The sequence below is a fragment of the Salminus brasiliensis genome, chromosome 6 (assembly GCF_030463535.1).
Source record: "Salminus brasiliensis chromosome 6, fSalBra1.hap2, whole genome shotgun sequence".
NCBI lineage: Eukaryota > Metazoa > Chordata > Actinopteri > Characiformes > Bryconidae > Salminus > Salminus brasiliensis.
In genome coordinates, this window is record NC_132883.1 from 13406854 (window position 1) to 13427835 (window position 20982).

The 20982-nt window shown below is 39.8% G+C and overlaps 2 protein-coding genes across 3 annotated transcripts in view; one reads left to right on the forward strand and one right to left on the reverse strand.

Moving 5' to 3' along the window:
- The window catches only part of osbpl9 (oxysterol binding protein-like 9), a 42309-nt gene extending 30213 nt beyond the window's left edge, over nt 1–12096 (reverse strand). For both annotated transcript variants that reach the window (XM_072681675.1, XM_072681674.1), the window contains exons 1-3: nt 11963–12096; nt 8765–8815; nt 6854–6932 (exon numbers count right to left, since the gene is read on the reverse strand). In XM_072681675.1, the coding sequence (XP_072537776.1) occupies nt 6854–6932; nt 8765–8815; nt 11963–12073 (241 nt within the window). In that variant the 5' untranslated portion in view covers nt 12074–12096. The remainder of the gene's footprint in view (nt 1–6853; nt 6933–8764; nt 8816–11962) is intronic.
- Nucleotides 12097–12574: 478 nt separating this feature from the next.
- Nucleotides 12575–20539, forward strand: LOC140557338 (biotin-dependent 3-methylcrotonyl-coenzyme A carboxylase beta1 subunit). Its single transcript, XM_072681678.1, has 13 exons — nt 12575–12893; nt 13455–13769; nt 14334–14527; nt 14672–14850; nt 15465–15545; nt 15728–15906; nt 16280–16472; nt 16582–16673; nt 18104–18260; nt 19325–19447; nt 19560–19684; nt 19854–19935; nt 20299–20539. The coding sequence occupies exons 1-13, from the start codon at nt 12874–12876 to the stop codon at nt 20383–20385; spliced, it is 1827 nt and encodes a 608-aa protein (XP_072537779.1). The 5' UTR covers nt 12575–12873; the 3' UTR covers nt 20386–20539.
- The last annotated feature ends 443 nt before the right edge of the window (nt 20540–20982 follow it).

Below are 20982 nucleotides of genomic sequence, written 5' to 3' on the forward strand. Positions count from 1 at the left end.
GTAGCCCATGTAGAGTCCGGCGTCATCGTTCCTAGGGGTAGCTTTTCAACATAAACATTTTGGTGCATATTCAGACTAAAACACAGAGGTAACTTATGTAAAATTATTTAGTTCATTACATTTCATGCTAGCATAAATTTTAAGCTATCGATAGTTCATGTCCAACATTTTTTTTTGAAGACGCTACATCCACTATAAATAGAACCGATCTAACAAAATTGCCCATCAGTCACAGACACACTGGTGCCATAACGGTGCTTGGACCTGATGATCACCACTTGTGATGCAATTTGAAGATGGATGCTCAGTTCTCATGGCAGTTACATCAGCCGGTAGAAATAAATGGGTTCAACATCAAATTTAGACATTAACAAAAAATAAGATGCTAGCCTTAGTTTTAGATGGTGATCTGAAAGTTCAACATTGGAATGTTCAACAGTGTGAAAAAAGTCTATCCATCAGTCACCATCAGCTACAATCAACCATATTTCTAATAGAGGTCAAACACATTCAACATACTACAGTACATAAAGTACAGTTGTAGTTGTAGTTTTCTTATCATCAAGTTATCACCACCAACCCTATTATCCACTGTTCAAAATCTGATGCTTTGGATTTGTTTAGATTATTGTTTAGTGTTTTTGTAGAGATTAATGTATTAACTGTATTGAAAAGCATATATTATATATTATATATAAAATCACACAGAAAATATAGAAATGTGGTTTAGAAGTAGGTTGTAGAAACAAAATAGATCCTTCATTGGATGCTGTAATTCACCAGCAATAAAATGACAGCCTCCGCTGTTGACAAACACATTTCTATGTGGCTAAGTATGGGAGCTTTAGCAATGATGAATGGATTCACACACACACACACACACACACACACACACACACACACACACACACACTCTTTCTTCTCATAGAGCTGAAGCTACAGCATCTAATGAGAGAGTATGGTGTGTAAGCGTGAGGAAAAGGAGCAAACGATAGGCAAGCAGCGCTCATGCAGGCATCTTTTGTCTACAGCCAACTCTGCCCTGGTCCATTTAAGCTCCCACTGCACAGACTAGACATGCCAAAATGAGGTAGCAGGCTAGCAGGCAGCATGAGGTCCTCTGCACCACTGCTGCTCTGAGGCTGAGCTGGTCTGTCCCTTCATCCCTCTCACTCGGTCTCCCTTGCAATCTTTATTCTCTCAACCACCTTTTTGCTATGGGAGGCAGGTAAGACAGCCATCTTTAAAGGAATATTCCACCCTTTATTAACCTAATCGCAAAAAACACAGCAATGACTTCCCAATAAAAAGATAAGAAAAGCATTATCACAACATTGATGAATAGAAGACAATTGGCTGGTGATGGAAATACACTTATGTCCAGCAATTGTTTTTCTGCTTTGCTGTTCTTTTCAACGAAAGGCATTAAAACCATTGTCCGAGCTAATTGACCAGACATCACAGACAAAGCAGGCAGAAAATTAGGCTGAAGCCTTTAAAGACTCTGTGGCCAGACTATTGTGCATTGTTTTCCACAAGTCAAGTGGGTCCTCAGAAGGCTGGGCTGCTGAAATAAAGGGGCTTTCAGGCAGGCTGATATGGGGCCCTGAAAGAGCTTGTTGAATTATAGATGCTCCCTTAAATAGCAAGTACAGTTCTTCTGAGCTGCCACTGCACTCTTTTCAGCTGCAGAGAAAACATCTAAACACAAACTTTGATTCACACAAGATCCGATTCACACAACGTTCTCAATTCCAGCCTAAACTGCAGTGTCATACCTGAATAGGAGTACACACATTCAGGCCAAACATAAGTTAGCCCCATTTACACCCAGTATCAACATGCGTCTCAGGTGATCCAATCACATATGATAACCAAAACGCCTGGCATTTTAAATGGTGTCTCCTGTGACCATTCATGATCGGATTTCTCACATCATTTCCATGAAGGAGGGGCACTAATAATAATAATAATAATAATAATAATAATAATACCAGCCTTGACTATAGCCTTTATCATTATTATAGTATTTTGTTTAGCTCAGCTAACCCGTGCGGACAGTGTGGTCTTGCAGCAATTAGTGCTCTGTATTTTTCAGCTGGGGAGGTGACGTGGCTGATGCGGGTGATGCTTTGCTGTCAGGGCAGCAACAAGAAGCTTTGGTGTTCACACGACAAGAACAACAGTCAAAAGAGTCTCTAACAACCTCCGAATGTGGTTTAAAAGTACTTTGTGCTGGCCACTTATGGTCAAACCACCCAGGATGCATGTTAATGCCAGGTGTGAAATTAAGAGTTCTGCCGATCTGTACAAAAGTCTTACATGAATAAACAAAAGGTTTAGATTTAAAGCTATTTGTCTGGACAAAAATCTACAAATTCTACATTTTATTTGCTTGGAAATTCACCAAATCAACAACACATGTCCTATAGAAAGCCCAATGTTTGTAGTTGCAACATAAAATATACCTGTTTGACTAATCAAATTAAGTTATGCTTCATTGCGTGTTATCAGGTGTGCTGGTGGAGGAAGTGAACAAATCCATGCAATAGCTAGAGTGAACTGAAGGAGAAGTGGAACCAAAAGTAAGCACATAATTCCTTTTACAGTTGTTTTCTTGGTTGTGTTTGTATTAATATAATTAGTGTTTATGAGCCAACAACACATTTACTACCCAGTGTTAAATCATTCTTTTGGCAGGCCCAGAGGTTTTGTACGGTACACTATGTACTGTGTAATACAGCACCACACTTCATCAACAAAGCTTATTGCTTCATTCTTCCTCAGCTCATACCATTAGTGCTGGTCGGTCGCGTCCCCTAATTGCAGGTAGCAATGCACCTTGCCTGATGTTCCTCAGTGCCATCACAGCACATCCACACGTCTGCTCAGCACTCAGCACAACTCGGCACTCTTCAATCTCCATTAGAGACATGCAGACACAGCCCTACTGGACAACTTCTCAATCACTCACTCTCTCACGCACACTTGCACAAGCACTATATAACCCTACACACTGTCCGCTTCCAAACTGCTGTGGTCTGAGAGTCAAAATGTCAGCGGGAATGAGGCTGCGCAGTCGGGGAGCAACAATACATAGGCCTTCAATGTTTTCAATTAAATGGTCAACATTTTCTGTCTTTATTCTGCAGTGTTTTAATTACATTCTACAACAACAAAAAAAAACTTTAATGCCTGCAACATCAGCCTTCTAACTAAAGAAATCCTCTTAATGGCATTCACTGGAATTTATAATGGTTGAGATGTAAGAAACATCATGAAGAGTGGTTTAATGTGAAATGCTTACAAACTTTACAGTGGTGTTGAAAGGAAATGGGGGCAAGAGGTCACAAACACAGCCAATTTATTTGCCATGCATGAACATGACTTTAATCTAATGTTAAATATGATTAAGTAGTGGTAAAGCAGAAAAATAAAGACTTTCTTGAAATATCATGATCATACAACACACTCCTTGTTTGCCATTAATAAATTAAGGGTGTGTTTACACTGGTTAGCTTTGGTTCGATTACAACAAAACCTGGAGTGATTGCTCTGTTAGTACACCTTGTTAACGTAAGTGTGAACACTGTCTCGTGAACTCTGGTGCGCACCAAACAAGGGGACCAAGACGGCCTGAGTAGCTGGGTCTTGGTTCATTTCTAAAATGTGATGCGGTTTGTTTAAAGTATAAACACAATACAAACTAAAGGCATCTAAACAAACCAAACGAGCACAGGTTTACTTCAGCCTGTAAAATCTAGTATCCACCCTGCCCGCACGCTCCATCGAGGTCATGCCGTCTGCATCTGCATACTTGATCATGGATGAGTCTCTGTGCAGACCTGCCAACGTTTCTGTGACTTTTTCTGTTTGATGGTTTAGTTTAGTGGAGGTGGGTTCCAAACCACACGCTACACAGTGCTTTAAAACTAGCCATTAGAATATTGCATTCATTAAGTATTTGTCTCAGTAAAGTAAAGACGTGCGCAACCTGGGAAGCAGCATTAGTAATTTAAATTTTACAGCTTTAGTGTACACCATTCCATGATTCCAAATATGCATGTGTACATCACATTTAATACTGAAATCAAGACAACATAATTTAATAAGACAAGTTTAAGGATCTAGTGGTTAGATTATTGTTGTTTTATTATAGTTTTTCCCCTGCTAGTTATTGTGTGAATCACAGAGGACTCACAGACACACCCACCTTATGCAGACCTCTACTTAAAGCCTTCGGTCATAAGTCACCTTTTTCCCCTTTTGGTTCAGACTGTCAGGATGAATGTGAAGCAAACCAGGACTAAATATTTCTTGCTCTGGACCAATAGAACCAATCTACAAGAATAAAACACACTCTACAATTTAGGGCAAAATCTACCCAAAACTATCATCAGTATTAGCCGATTAGCCAGTTACAGGATGCTGCACTTCCTTGTTCAAGCGCTACATGGAACTATGGAGCTTGTGCACAGCTGCAGGAACCCATTAAAGACAGTGTTGTATTCCGCTCTGTATAGTGGTTCCTCTGTATAGACTTTTTTTTGTTACATATTTGTAATGTGTAAAATGTGTAAAACGTCTCCCATGGGCTTTTAGCACTACTAACCAGATACCCCTCTCAATCACACCAGCCCAGTATAGAGAGTATCAGAACACAGCAGAGCAAACACCGCTAACCAAACAAAACAGGAAAGCTAAAGAAACTGCTTCCAGTTTTTAGTCCACATTGCAGTTCTGCACATTAATTTACAGGCTCTTGCAGCAAGTGCTCAGATTCAACAGAATTTTAAAGGTGGTGGATCCCAAAAAATATGCGTTACCAAGTTTGTAAAAACCTTCACACATGTTGTTCCAATCACCACTGGTGTGACAAATTCTGACTCCTTATTATGAGTTACTTTAGAATGGCATGCTTTACATCAAATAATTAAATCAACTCCTTGCTTTTTTACACATCTTAACCCTTTCATCATTCTGAATATTTTAAACAAATCGATAGGAACTTCATGAAGCCCCACCCCCAACAGTGCACTAACCTCAATACACATTCACTGTGGAGCATGCAACCATTTCTTTTTCTGCAGGAGATGGGAGAGGTGATGGCAGAGTGAAGTGGCCCTGAGGGACAGGGCCAGCCGGATGGAGAAACGTAAAGATGGAGTCCCTATTACTGCTTTCTGAAATGTAAGCCTTGGCTGCTGCCTCCGGGGAAATCAGAGACAGAGTTCAAAGTGATGCTACACAATTTCATAAGAACTCTTAAGGACCCAGCCGCACTTTCAATGACTGTAACTGGTTTCATTCACGGTGAATGAGTCCAGGGATGACGGTGCAAAAAAAGGCTTTTATTAGACTCAAAGAAAAAATGGTGTTAGGTGTGGCAGGTAACATATTGACATGAAAGCACAAGGTCACAGCAGTCTATGAGCTTGTGAAATGACTTTCTTGACAGAGGTCAGGTCACATAGACTATTCTGGATTCTCGATGCTGGAATAAACCATGTGATGTGACTGAACTAGCAAGACGCACACAAAAACAACCCACAAAACAAAATCTACTGGCTTTTTAAATGACGAATGAAGATTGTCAATGTTGTACTGAAACCTTGTAACTATATTGGATTATGTAACTTGGATTTACACATGGAAAACAGACAAACAGAGAGGATTCCTTCGAGAGAAAAAAAAACCAAGAAAACATATTCCATTCATATTAAAGAGCATAAGAGCGCTCTACTATAAAGTCCAGTTTTAAAAGATACAAGGCTTTGCTAGCGATGATATAGGCAGCATGCCATGAGCACCAGTCATTACTTCTATATCCAACTTTACACCATTCAGAAATTGACACTCCAGCTTCATTATAAACGAATAAACACACTACATCAGTGACATGACTAGGCTCGAACACAAAACAACAGACGCTCACCAAGGTCTCGACCCACTGTAGGCGACAAATTACTCAGCAATTGCTCAGCAGTGCTAATTGCGCTAAAGCCGTGACTGCAGAAGCCCCTCCAGTCCCAGCACCATGCATGCAGATGTGCATCGCCTTACCCTTCCTACTGTACAGCCACAGCAGACAGTGCCGGAACATGGCAATGGATGAGGGCATGGGGAGGGTGAGCGGGCCCCCGAGGGAAGGATGTGGAGGAGTGGAAAATGGGCGAGTGAGAGAGAGAGGGTGGAGGGCTAAAAGCCAGAAAGACCTGGAGCTCGGTGCTCAGGCTTGTGTTTTCCTCACCAACACAAACCACCGGATGAGGGGTGGGGAGAAAGGAAAGAGGGGTGGAGGGCTGAGGATGACAAACAAGAGCGTGTGAGCGCCTAGCGGTGACGATCACAGTCCTTCCTCTCCTGAACTGAAGCCTCTGGATTCTTGCCGTTCCAGAATTAGCAACGATTAGCGGTTGCTCTTAGAAATGCAATAAATAAATAAATAAATAAATAAAACCCTGTGCTAATGGTCTTCCAAACCGGCAAGGCAAAGCTGTGCTGCTCAAATGCTGGAATAAGCTGACTAAAGGCAAACAGCACGATGCAAATGTGCAGAAGTGTGTGTGTGTGTCCGTGTGACAGCTTCTGATGCACTGATGGCATAAGCCGCTTTAAAAGCAGAAAAAAAAGATCATAAGAGAGAAAATGGGTGAGGTGGCGAGAGAGAAAGGGTGAGCGTGTGGGAGCGAGAGAGAGAAAGAGACTGCATGAGAGCATGAGAGCACGTGAGCAGCCGGCTGATGGCTTCAACGTGAACTGCAGAAGCAGCAGCTCTAGAAGGAGCTTTTAGGGAAAGAGGGATAAGAATAAGAGGAGACAGAGAGAAGAAAGAAGAAGAGAGAGCACTTACCTTGAAAATGGAAAGTCTTTTGGTCTACGGTGATGGTGAAGGTGCTGTCGTCCTCGTCATCGATGCCGATTACCGCTCCCTGAGCAAGCAAAAATAAATAAATAAAAAAATAGAAACAGAGCGAGAGACAGTCAGACAGAGGGCCACGTCATTCTCTCTCGCCTTTTCTGCCTCACTCTCTCTTACACACACACACACACACGTGAGAAAAGGAGGGGAGAATGGGTGGAGCGAGAGATGTGGGGACAAGGGACAGGGAGGGGGAAGAGAGGGAATAGGAGAGGGACATAGAAAGGCAAAGAGAGGAACAGGGAGAGAGACAAAAATAACACAAGGAGAGAGAGAGAGAGAGAAACAGCAAAAAGAGAAACAGGAGAGCCACACAGATGGAGCATGGAAAGATATGAGAGAAAGAGAGAGAGAGAGAGAGAGAGAGAGAGAAATAATGAGAGAAAGGCAAAGAGAGGAAGAAGCAGCAAAGAAGGAGAGACAGGGGGACAGAGAGGGAAAGGGATAAGGGGATAGTGAAAGGAAAGACAGAGAGAGAGACAGAGAGAGAGAGAGAGAGAGACAGACAGTAAAAAGAGAAAGGAGGGTGAGGGAGAGAGAGAAACAGCAGACATGTATAGCATGACTAAAGGAATGGTATTGATCACACAATGAAGATAATATCACACAGTAACCAGCTAAAAAAATAAAGGTACCAATCAGCAAATATACTGGATTAACGGTTTATACAGTCACTGGAGAAAAACACAAACAGCCCACATACATGACTGGACATGATCTGTGTAAATTTATACACACACGCAACAAAGGGCAATAACTGTAACAACGACAACTTCAACATCCTAAGAGGAAGTTTGCACCATAGTTCTGTTTTAAAGGGGCCATTTATACAACAGCATGAAATTTCAGGTTTTCAGGCCTCTAATACAACAACACTTCAAAATACCACAATTTACATTGTATTGAATAGCCTATATAACCAACATTATTTTCAAGCACAAATAACATTTTCTACATCAAAATAAGCACAAATCTTCTTAAGAGAGCACAATTTTGCACATTTTAATGCACAAATATTTTTTTCCCAGTAAAAGAAATTCAGCAAATAAAAACAAATGTGCCATGAAATTGTCTGTCATTTTGTTTTTGTAACTAATGCATTGAAATATACTCTTCTGTACTGTTTTGCCTGTAACTTGTGACCAGAAGGCTAGGCCTCATTTCCCATGACTGTGCTGTGCTAACAATCTGTTTTAACATTAAATACTGGTGTTCCACATTTTGAACTGATAATTTATACACACTTGGACAATCCACATATAAACCTCAGCTTATAAACAAACAAACAAAAAAATCAGCCATATTATGAATGAAACAAAAAGAAATGCACACGACAGATGTAAAGCTTTACATGCAGCTGGTCCAAGGCAAATAATACGACAGAGAGCTGTTAATGTGATAAAAGTCTCATAAACAGCTGTACGTCATTTCATTCTGCTTCATCCTTACAGACCAGAGCTCATGTGCCACCTAGTGGCAAAGATTCCTTACTCCAGCACAGACCTCGAGAATGTTTTTAGCAATCTCTCCATGAAAAGCTTTTCGCTCGTCCAGTCAGATTGATCACCAAGGACAGAAAACGGCTTCTAGATGGGTCAGCACAAAAAAAAAAGAGGGGACAGCACGCAACCCTTCCTTTTGAGCCTACATAATCAAGCCTGATTAATGATTACAAGGTTAAAAAGAGGCAAGCTAACCTGAAAGCATAAACCACTGAAGCATAATTCAACTGATGTTTAATCACCTCTCCCCTGCATCACTAAGATTCTTCAGCCTATAGACTACTGCAGTAGAAAAAGGAGGTGAATTTAGACCCAAGCATGACCCAAGCTGCTTACTTACCCTCAGCCTGACACAGCCTCTTCTGGATCCACGCATCATCTTGTCCTTAGACTGTGTAGAGAGAGGCAACAGCAAGCACATTAGGACCTGAGCAAGGTCTAGCATAGGCTAACAGTACACATCTTCTGGGTGTGTAGCCTCACGAGACATTGTTTTTCTGAGTTTATGGTTTGATAGGTTAGAACAGACAAAAAAAAAAGTAAACCAAAAAATTGGCACATTTGAAAATTGCTGATTCAAAAACTATTCAAATCAGGACTTTAATCAATGATTAAATAATCAATGATGGTTTTATCTAATGCACTACAGTTGGCATATCCGTACTGAAGTATATTGAGCTAAAAATGCAGGATCAGAATACGGGGGGGGGGGAGGGGGGGCGGGGGGTTAATTACACTCAATCCCATGACAAAACTAGTCCACTACAGCACACACTCACACTGTGTGATGTTATGGTGTTAACTGTTTTTTCCAGTAAGAGTGTTAGAGTAGTATACGCATTATGGCTTGCTTTTAGGTGATCATGGGTGCTTCAATTAAAAACATCTCATTTTAAAGCTTAGTTGGCATTAATGTAAAAACAATATATTGGATTAGTATCAACCAATACTTAAAGATTTAATATTGGGATCAGTCTCGGAAAAGTAAAAAGGTTAATCTGGATTTACAGTAACTACATTACAGGATGTATCCTGTTCTCTTCGCAATGAAACATGTTGTTGGTCTGAGTTCTTTTAAATATGGAGCTTATGTGCCATAACTGATCAAGATAACAATAAAAGCTCATCTTGTAGCATCATCTATAAACCAGTCAACTCCCTAATTGTTCACATGCCTTGGATGGGTGAGCACAACACCATTCAAAGATGAAGCAAATAAAAGTTAATTATGTTAGTTATCCCATAAAAACCTCTCACATCAACAAGTGGGATGCAAGTTACACAGTAACTGAACAGTCAGTTCTTGTAGTCGGCATTTTGGGATTGAGGAGAAATGATCATGTGTGAAGATCTGAGCAACTGACAAACGGCAGTTATAATAAACATGTCCAAAAACAGTAAGGCTTGTTGGGTGCTCCTGGTCAGCTGTGGTGAGCAACTACAGACAGCAGTGTAGCTGAACAAATCTTCAAATGGCGAGAGAGCGTAGACCGCCAAATTTATTGATAGAGGAGGACAACTAAAGCTATCCCACTTGGGAAGAACCAACAGTAGGTCTACTGTGGCACAACTGTTACAGGAAGAATACCTTACAAAACTCAGTGCATAACATCCAGTGCCTGTGCTTAACCCCTATACACCATCAAAAGCACCTACAACAGGCATACAAGATCCACAATCATGGACAAGTGGCACTTTGATGAATCCTCTATTACATCATTTGGATGTTTGTGTGCACAATTTTTACTGGTGTGATGTTGAATCTTCGTGCTAACGTCAATAGATGGCCTACCAGGGCATTCCATTATTCACTCCTTTTCGTTTGGGAGGGAAAGATCAAAGACAATAATGCGACATGACTAACTGTGACTAAAACCCTACCGAAAACATTAGTAAATGTGTGTGTGTGTGTGTGTGTATATATATATATATATATATATATATATATATATATATATATATATATGAGCTTTGGCACATGCTGAAAAACTATTACTGTTATTGCCCATTAAATTTTATAGAGGTGAAACTGTAGTTTTCATTTGGCAAGTGCGATTTTGCATTTTGTGGTCATTCCATGGTCTGTTTATTCAGACACATGTAAAAGTAAAGGCAGCACAGATCGTGTGACAGCTCAGTGAGCTCACTGCTTTAGTAAGCAGCCTCTAAATCCTACGTGTCACCCAGACGAAGTGGTCTGATGGCTAAATCAATTCCTGTTTCCTGAACTGGAGGAGAGAGAAGAGTCAGGTTAACACTGACCCCCAAGCTCAAAGACTGGGGCAGGCCATCTGGAGGCATCTGAAAGGAGATTAGACTCAAATTCAGCAACACTGGTGTGGCAACAACCTCAGGATCTCATACATTGAATGACTCGGTTCAGTTGTTCACACAAAACACATCTCAAGAAACCCTGATCCAGAGCAGCATATGCTGTTGCGTCAGATCCCTGAGGTTATCTGATTCAGTAGAAGAATTACTTGTTCTTTGTTGGAACCATGTGGCTCATCTGCAGAAGTGCTGACTCCATTCAAGGGTGTAACATGTAGAAATGACACATTAGGATGAATGGTGTTTTACAGATTTGAACATGGTAGCATTATCATTATGTCAACCCAGCCTTTTAACCATGCGCCTGCAATGTGGATTGAAGCTTTGTTTTTTGTGTGCGTGTTTTTTTAAGGTACTGACTGCAGAAAATAAATGCTCCTGACAGAAAAGAACAAAGCTTTGACTTGAAACTACTAGCTGGCAATTTACTCTTTTGTCTAATTCTGCATGCCCTTTTCTTTAAAGAAAGTCAAGGGAAGCAGGAAAACACTGCATTCTCCCGGCTGTCCAGCACGACAACGTTCAGTGGATCTCCCCGTGCAAAACACTTCTCGCAGAACTGCACGTGTTTTTATAACCGAAATTACCAAAACAAGAGAACATTTGCTACAACTGCCACTGCAATAGGGTGGCATGTGTCAACTGCGTTATATAGTATCTTGTCAGTGGAAGAAAACACTAGCTCATTTAAAAAAACACCATGGCATCAGGCCAGCGACCAGCGTGGACAGTCAGCTAACGAGCTAAATGACTTCTGTATCACTTTTGCTGCTGGCTAGCTACATTAGCCGTCAACTTAGCGCAAACATACTGGTATGTCCTGAACCCTACATTTAGCAGAAAAGGAAAGCCATCTCACAACTGGAAGTGCTTTGTGTAACCGAGAGCAGACAAAACCTGTCACATGACGCGGAGACCACCACCCTTCAATTTCTGCAAACTAACAGTATCGAGCCCTAACATTATTTAATTCGCTGTGGCCTCGCTGAAATTCTAGGGCACAACATCGGCTGTTCTAACTGCTGATTGGCTTACGCCTTCCCTAGTAACGACGCAATTGGCTGAAGTCTCTGTCACTCACAATAACCCCGCCCCACACAACCGAGATTCCCAACTCCTGGCGGCCCTGCAAGTGCTCTTTCCGCCTTCCGCTTCCACCGACCTGAGGCAAAACCACCGCCAGCTCCCAGTTAGAAACAATACTTACGGTGTAATACGACAGCAAGCCTGCGTTATAGTCCAGAACAAACCACCGATACTGCCAACCCTTCATCAGGTTAGTCCATTTGCTCAGCGGCCCTTCCATGATGGACGCCATCTTTGCACTTAACCAACCAGACGTTGAGGGGGAGGAGCGAGTGAGAAGGAAAAAACAAGAGCATCTACGTCACATGTCACAGTGCTTCACAACTAACAGAAATGATCTGGGGATAAAATGATCTGGGATTATTTAATGAGGTATAAGTAGATATAAGGGAATTTCTGTGCATATATTCAAACTATTTTAAATGGTTTGTGCTAGCTAACTTTGCTGGTGCACAACTGCACAGGGCTGTAAACTGGGGTAAAGTGTCATGTCAGTTACTTATGATCCTTATAAACGTAAACTACGATGTTGAACCTTGAACCATGTTTCTGGTGTGAGGGTGGGCAATGCGAGCAAGTTTACTGTTACTGCCATGGTCAAAGAACATATTTGAGCATCTGTGGTGTATAATTTATAATTGGAAATTACATTTTAATAAACAGTTATAATCTTCCGTGGGAGATATCCTACACATTTTTTATTTTAGGATTTTTTCAGAAAGTTTTTTTTTTATTAGACAGTAAGACAGACTACGCAGCTAGTGTAACCAAACTGTATAACTGCCAGACAAAAATAGTAAAACCTAATTTATTTTCTGCTTGGACAGGAGTTTGCCTGATTTGTAGCAGACGGCTTCGCGGAATTCTTTGATAGAGCTAAGTTGCATGTAAATCCACATTGCTAAAAGATCTGACAACTCAAGGACAGCGGTTGTGTTCTTGAGCGTTCCGTGTAGTCTGTTGTTGCCCTCAAGACAAGATTGGAGGTAACACGACGCAGAATTAAAGAATTGTGAAGTTCAGCAGTCAGTCATGTACCGGTGTTTATCCAGGTAAGAAAATATAACTCAGCGATAAACTGAGTTTAGCTTACTTAAATAGTTATTATTGACAAGTTGGCATCGATAAGGCCAACTGACCTTTACTTAGATGACATATATCAGGAAAATGTAGCACTAGCTAGCTAGCTCATGCTATTCCCAGCGCTTACTGCTGCACAGATTAAGTTAGACACTGCTAGCTAGCTTTAAATCAACGTTCACAGAAGGACGTAATCGATTATTAGAGTGTGGTAGTTCAGGAAAACACTGCCTGTCAGGGTTGTGGCCGTCAAGGCTCGCAGTAAGTAGCAGTAAGCTTCAGGATAGTTTTTATTACTTTTGTTTTCCATAAAAAAAAACTAAACCAACCTTATGAAAAGCAATAAAAAAGATAATGATGAACTTCTGCTACAACCTCTACCACTACTACTACTGCCAGCACACTTTACAATAATTAAGGACCCGATGTTTAGCTCACAGTGTAGATGAATTTAATGTCATGACTCAGAAGAACATTCCCAAATCTTGCAATGCTGTTTAGACTGACTGAAGTAACTTTTGGTCTTTTAACAGTGTTTTCTGTCTGAATGGAGGGAGAAGCCTAGCAAACATATCACGCCACCAGCCACTGTCATGGATCATAGAAAAGAAGCATGCACCAGCTGTCTTTAACTGCCTTTTGTGTCAGTGCATGTATTCAACCAGTCCATTGCAGCACAGGACACAAAACACTCAACAGCCATGCTGGCCTGCCCAACCAGCCTCACACCGCTACATGGCATCCAGAAGTTTGCCCAGTGCCTTTCCTGTAATAGACGGTGCCTTTCTGCCAATACACAGCCATGTGTTTGAAATAAATTTACAAAACAGCCAGATGTGCCAACAAAGGTATATGTGTGTTACTCTAAATCACTTGTTAAAGCTCTTTTCCTTTTAAAGGGGTCTTTACAGGGAAGACTTTTATTTATGCATCGTTCAAATATTGTGATGTAAACAAAGAGTGGTTTAATTCACAATGATGAATTGTAGAGAAACTTACCATCTTTGATTTCTTTATAGTGGTTAACCGCTTCCAATTTTGCCTTGCCTTCCAGCATTTTAAAATACACTTTAGGCCAAAACCTTGCAAAACTTGTCATTTAAACAATGTCTCAGATATCTGCCAGCATGTGTGTTACTATTTCGTGTAAGGAAGACATTAAAAACTGGATATCTGGGTCCTATCACCAACAGTGTGAACAGTTCTGACAGGGTTAGTTTGTCTTTATCATTTAATTATGCAGATGTTTTTAAACATCAGTGGTTTTCTTCTTTATTACTACCACATTGTAATACATAGACTACTTAGTATATATGCATAATTGTTAGTTGTTAAGTTCATGCAAGATTGTTTCCTCTCTGTGGTCTGAATGTGTTCATATTGGATACCTTACAGGTTGTTTATGTGTCCAGGTACCTGGAACACTGGGATAAAGTGTTAAAGAGTAATAAAAATGCCATAACACGACACACACAGAGAAACAAGAAAGTTCTAGTCCGAGACAGAATCCTCATGCTATTGGATGATGAAGATTATCTAGAGCTTTCTCCTTTTGCTGGGATGAGTTTACCGTATGGAGAAATCCTATCTGCTGGCTGTCTTACAGGTACTAGTAATAATAGGGGGAAAAACAGAAGACTACTTTAGCACAGTCTCAAATCTTGAATGGTCTCGTACTTCATCGGCTGTACCTATGTCTCTTTTGCCCTCAGTGTATGTTTATTGACAGTTTTTGTTTTGTTGCTTACAGGTGTTGGTAAAATAAATGGGCTGTGGTGTGTGTTTGTGGCTAATGATGCCACAGTGAAAGGTGGCACAGCGTACCCTATCACAGTAAAAAAACAGCTCCGGGCACAAGAAGTGGCCATTCAGAATCATCTGCCCTGTGTGTACCTGGTTGACAGTGGTGGTGCATTTTTACCTCTTCAGGTAAGCTGCACAATAAAATTCTTAAACCATCTGACATTCCTTATAATTTTTTTTTTTTATCTGTTGGGAAATATTGCTTTTTACTCACCTTTACACCTGTGTAATGTGCTGGGACAGTAAATGTGATTTGATTTGACCTTTTTCTGTCTTAGATTTATGCAAAGAAAACCAAATTGAATCAATGTTTGATTACTGAAGTGCTCTTTTTTGCTGGGATCCCCAAAAAAGAATCCATACTCTGCAACGTGTACAGAATGTAACAGCATCTGTGTTAACATAAACATAGAAAAGAGCAGATACACCCCCATTTGATACTTTTACTTGTTTTTAAAGCCCTTAGTGGCAGAGCACCTTTGTACTATTTGAGAATGTCTGCATGTATGTTCTAACACTTAATCTGAGATCTGCAGATACTGGTCTTCTGCAAATCCTCTGCATAAATTGCAGAAACAGATAAATTAAAGCGCTGCAACTTGTATGAAAAGTGCTCAATTAAAAAAGACTACATTGCAATGTGGGGATCAGGGTTTAAACACAGCACATAATTTAAATACAGTATTGCAAAACATAATATTGCAATACTTTGATATATCAATATTTTGTTACACCCCTAGGCAGAAATCTTCCCTGATAAGAACCATGGTGGCCGCATTTTTTACAATGAAGCTATAATGTCAGCAATGAAGATTCCACAGGTATGATAAAGTGATCTAGTAAGTAGACAAGAACCATATGGTATGTTTGTATTTATTTACTGGTGATTTTGACAGCTGTGCCCCCCTTTCAGACTTATTATAGTATATATTATATACAACCTGTGACCAAGTGAAAGCAAGTGAAAAGCCATTAATGCTGTTATTTTGTACCTAACCTGCAGGTGTCAGTAGTGTGTGGATCGTGCACAGCTGGTGGAGCATATGTACCCACCATGGCAGAGGAGACGGTGATGGTTCATAGGATAGGGACCATCTTTTTGGGTGGGCCACCCTTGGTTAAAGCTGCTACAGGTGAAGAAGTGTCTCCTGAGGATCTTGGAGGGGCCACTTTGCACTCAGAGTAAGTAAATTAATCATAAAAGTGTTCCAGCATATCCTTGGACTTTAAATTTACATTTACATTTAAGGCATTTAGCAGACGCTCTTATCCAGAGCGACTTACAAAAGTGCTTTGCTATTTACCCAAGAATAACCTCAGCTAGTTTAAAAAGGCTCTCTGCTATTCACCCACGCTTTCTCTGAAAAGGTGGGTCTTCAGTCTGCTGAACTGGCACCAGCAGATATTAACATGGAGAAAATATTAAACTCAGGTTGGAATATTTTCTATTGGACAATTCAGTTTAGGTGTTCAGGTGTTTCAAACCAGCAGTAGGGAGTTGTGAAGAGCACACCTGTATTTACCAACATGTAAGGTAAAGTTGTTCTTGTTGCAGGGTTAGTGGCTGTGTGGACCATTTTGCTGCTGTGGAGAGTGAGGCATTCGAGTGCACCAGAAACATCATCTCCACTCTTAACTTCAGGCTTCCAGAGGAGAACACCACTGAGGTCGAGGAGCCTTTGCACAGTGCTGAGGAGCTTATGGGCCTTGCTCCACTGAGCTACAGTTACAGCCTGGATGTTAGACTGGTAAGCAGAGCACTTTGTTTGATTTAGTCAAGTTCCTTAAAGTATATAAGTAATTTATATATTTATAATTGATTATAATCTCTCTCTCTCTCTCTCCTTGCATTTTTAGATTGTTAGCAGACTGACTGATGGTAGTCGGTTCCAGGAGTTCAAGAGTCGCTATGGTACCACTCTCCTTACTGGGTTCGCCAGAATCAAGGGGTATGAAGTATATCTTGAACTTGACAGTACACACAGCATACAGTATTGCCAGTATTCCCACATTGATCTTCAGAACACTCCTGCCATTGGATATTCTGACTAAATAATTATTAATGATTTAAATGATTAAAAACGAATGTACGTTGATTACGCACTTAATGTCGTTAATGAGTAGTAATTAGTAAATATGAAATGTGAACTATATAGTTATGCATGATGCCTAGACTAATCATATCAGTCTCGACTTGGAGCCAAATGTAGGTGATTTGTGGTTTGAAGCTTCCAATATTTTAGGTGAAAAAATAAAAGGTCTAAAGCAAATGTTATAATCGGTGGAAGATGCATGTAAATACACATACAAATACTTTTTTACTAGAGGTGTAACGGTACACAAAAGTCGTGGTTTGGTTCCCACAGTTTGGGATGAGTTTGGTACAACTGCAAAAAGCAACAAACCCGGCCAAATACATAGTGTTACGTTGTTGTTGTTTTTTTTCCTATTTATTTTGTTTATTTTGTTTATTAAGGTTAAGTTTGTTCCACCTTGTCCCCCCTAAGGTAGCTATTACTGCCAGTAGCGAATGAAGCAGTACAATATAAGTACAATAAACGTGTTAACAGATTTATGCTTAAGGTTTCACACTTGTAAAATTTGGTTCCACATTTAATTTATTAGTCTTCTGCCACTGCGTGGGCGATTCATCAATAGATTACAGCATACTGGGAGTTTTTCCTACAACTACACACCCTGACCTCCCCACCGTGGCGGCTCAGTACAACTATACATACCATTACAGTATTGTCTTAAATACATACATACATACATGGCTGAACTACATACAAAGTTCAGCCCTGTCTGCTCACTACTCTTCAGAGCACACTGACCAAACATTTTGAGACAAACCCCAACATTTTAAATAACAATCTTTGGCACACCGGTCAAACCACCTAACAAAACAGCATATCTTTATTATTAGTAAAAAGGGAAATGGGACATGCATGTTTTAAGTGCTAAGGTTACACTCTAAACTAAATTAACTACTGTTTTTAGACCTGTCCGGATTTACATCTATGTATTTTATCAGTTATTAACTTGTTAACTTGCGTCGGAAAATAGGTGTTTGGCTGCCGTATTTAGTCTCTGAGTGCACATATCGGAGCTCCCCCTGTGTATTAAAAACTTCTACAAATCACTAGAATCACTAGAGTTTTTTGGCAATAATTAAATTCAACATATCAGATTCAAGCAAACATTTCCTGACAAACACAAACACAAGCAAACAGCCATGCCACACCATGTCAGTATTACATGTCTCCTCCAATACCTTATAACAACAAGAAGGTACTATTAGAAATACTTTGCTGTTTAGAGAAAAATTTGACCTTAATGAGAGAACAGTTTTGTTTTTTCTTTATTCCTGTTTTACTAGACATCAGGTCGGCATTGTGGCAAACAATGGGGAGCTGACATATGAAGCCTCTCTGAAAGGTAGCAATTTTGTTCAGCTGTGTGACCAGAGAGATATTCCCCTAATCTTCCTGCAGAACACAGCCCCAGAGCCTGTCCACACTTTCTCAAAAGCCAAGGTACAGCTCTATTGCCACTACTGGAGTCTTAATCAAACTCCCTGGTAAAAATTTGGTTGATTTTCTAAGTGCAGTGAAGTGAACTTAATATGACTTATAAAATCAACACCACTTTTAACTTGACTTTAATTAACATAATTAACAGTTCCCCCAAGCGTGTTAAGCAGTCCAATGATGTTGCGTTGGCAGCAGTTCAAAAACATGGGGATGACTGCCCATGCTAGTTTTCACACTTCAGACCTAGCTAATGGGTGCATAGATGCCAACTAAAGAGCCCCATAGTCTTAAAACCTAAAAGGACTATTAAACTGTTGTTAAAAAGAGGGGACTGTAAGGTATAGGGCCATTATGGCAACCATAAAAACTGCACTGTTCATTGTGCACACATTTCACTTTCTGGTTCTAAACCTTGTGGGGTTGCCAGATTCGATGTCCCTGCCAAATTGAGGTAGACCTGATGAGTTTGCAGGGTGTGTTATGATTAGGGCACTTTTATAATTGAACCGCAGCGCCATAACATTTAATGTTAGACAGATGTTAGTCTTGACAGAAGGGGGCGAATTGTAGGTTTGATGGCACAGCTGGCTGTTTTAAAAATGATTTTTACATGGTCAATACAAATAATCATTAGTAATAAGCACAACACAATTTTACAAAAAGAAAAGTAATGCCAAATGAAATAGATTATTAATAAATGCAGTATATTCTCACATGATTCATATACGTTGGACATATGTTGAAAAAACCCAGTTTGATGAGCGTAAGTGGGTGTGAATTGCTGATTTATGAAATTTTAATGAAATATATGTCAAAGATATAAACTGTTAACACATACAGAGTACAGTGTACAGTGTATTTTACATTTACCATGGATTGCTGGGAATATTAAAGACATGTTTTGTGGAATCAGTCTTTACAGTGTAATAAGATCATAATGATAAAGTTACAGAATTCTGTCTGCTACAGAATGGAATTTATTTGTGACCAGCAGGGTAGAATGGCCAGTAAGAATATTTTTATATATTGTATTAACTGATCACTTGACCTTGTTCTGTGTATCCCAGGCAGAGTCTAACACCAACAGACTCAAAGCTCAGGGATCCATGATGTCTGCTGTGGCCTGTGCTTCTATTCCTAAGATAACTGTGGTCATTGGAGGCTGTCATGGTGGAGACAGCTATGCCATGGTCAGTAGTTCAAAGTGTTGTTTCAGTCATTGTTTCAGTATTGGATTGATTGTTGATTATTACCTGTTTTAAGACAGTTGTTAAATTTTACTGCATTCCGCTTTCCTTTTAGTGTGGAAGGGCTTTTGACCCCAACTTCCTGTTTCTGTGGCCCAATGCTAGAGTGTCAATTTTGGCCCCAGGGCATGCTGGTGCTTTGGTGCAGGATGAAGTGGATGCCCAGCAGATTAATGAGAAGTAAGAGGCAGTAAGAGGCAGGCTCTGATTTTTTTTTTTATGGTTTAGATGATGGCTGCACAGAGACCGGAGGTGTTATGACTTTAGAGTGAACAATGAACACAACATGATGGTACACATTTCATAATAATCATTTATAATTACATGAATTTCGATTGTTTTTATAAAGGCTTAAAGAAGAGAGCTCAGCTTTCTTCTCATCATGCAGACTGTGGGATGATGGAGTGATTCTTCCTCAAGACACAAGAAAGGTATCTAAAATATGTGTAATGTGTGTTTGTGTTGTAGCCTTGTAGTGCAGATGCGGGCAAAGGTCAAATACACAATTTAGAAATGTAAATAACACAAATGAAGCTTCATTTGTAATGAAGTTTTATGATGTGATGATCCAAAGTTCTGGTAATAGAAACACTGTTTCTATAAGATATTATGTAGCTCTGCCTAAGGGGAATTCATATAATACTAAATGAATCTACATTCCAGCTCACTCATACCTTGGAAAGCTAAAATTAAACCCAATGTGCAAGACAAAAGTGAAATCAAGCTGGGTAGCTGACTTAAATGTGCCTAGAAAATTTAAACTTTTTAAAACTCATTCAGATTTTTTTCATTAGGTGTTGGGGAAATGTCTCAAAATCATCCAGCAACAGGAATACCAGCTGTCTAAGAAGAAGCAGCAAAATCCCTTTCTTCGACTATAACACTACCTCTGAACAAATCACCTTACTACAATTTTTTATATTTTTTTTAAATTAAAATGTAGGCTTTTTGAGGTCTTTCCCAAATTGTACGTTAATATAAATAATATACTTATGTCATTTGTGCAATAAAAAAAACAATTAATCTTTGTACATACAGATGTGTCTTTTTGTATTCCTGTTAAAATGTGGAATAAAATGGTCCAGATAGAAAAGACAAAGTTACAAAGTGTTTGCAGGCCTGCTGGGTTTAGATTAAAAGGTGCAGAACTGGAGAGCCAGAAGTTCTGTGCATTTGGTTTTCTGTATAAACAGTGCAGCCCAGGGTTCAGAATGCTAATTGAATGAGTTCATCTGTAGTTTTATTTAATAGCCGTTCATTTTGAAATGTTAGAAATTAAAGCAAATCAGGAGATGGCTTTAAAAAGGTAGAAGTGTTTTCAGATAGCTGATTCCTCAGTTGGTTATGTAATAAAGAAATGGCAGTTATTAAACAAAGATCCAGAAGACTAGCATCAGAGTAGCAGTGTGTAGTATTGCTGACAAGGCAAATGCAAACCTGGGTTTGACTAAAAAAAAATCTCTAGGTAGATTTAGCAG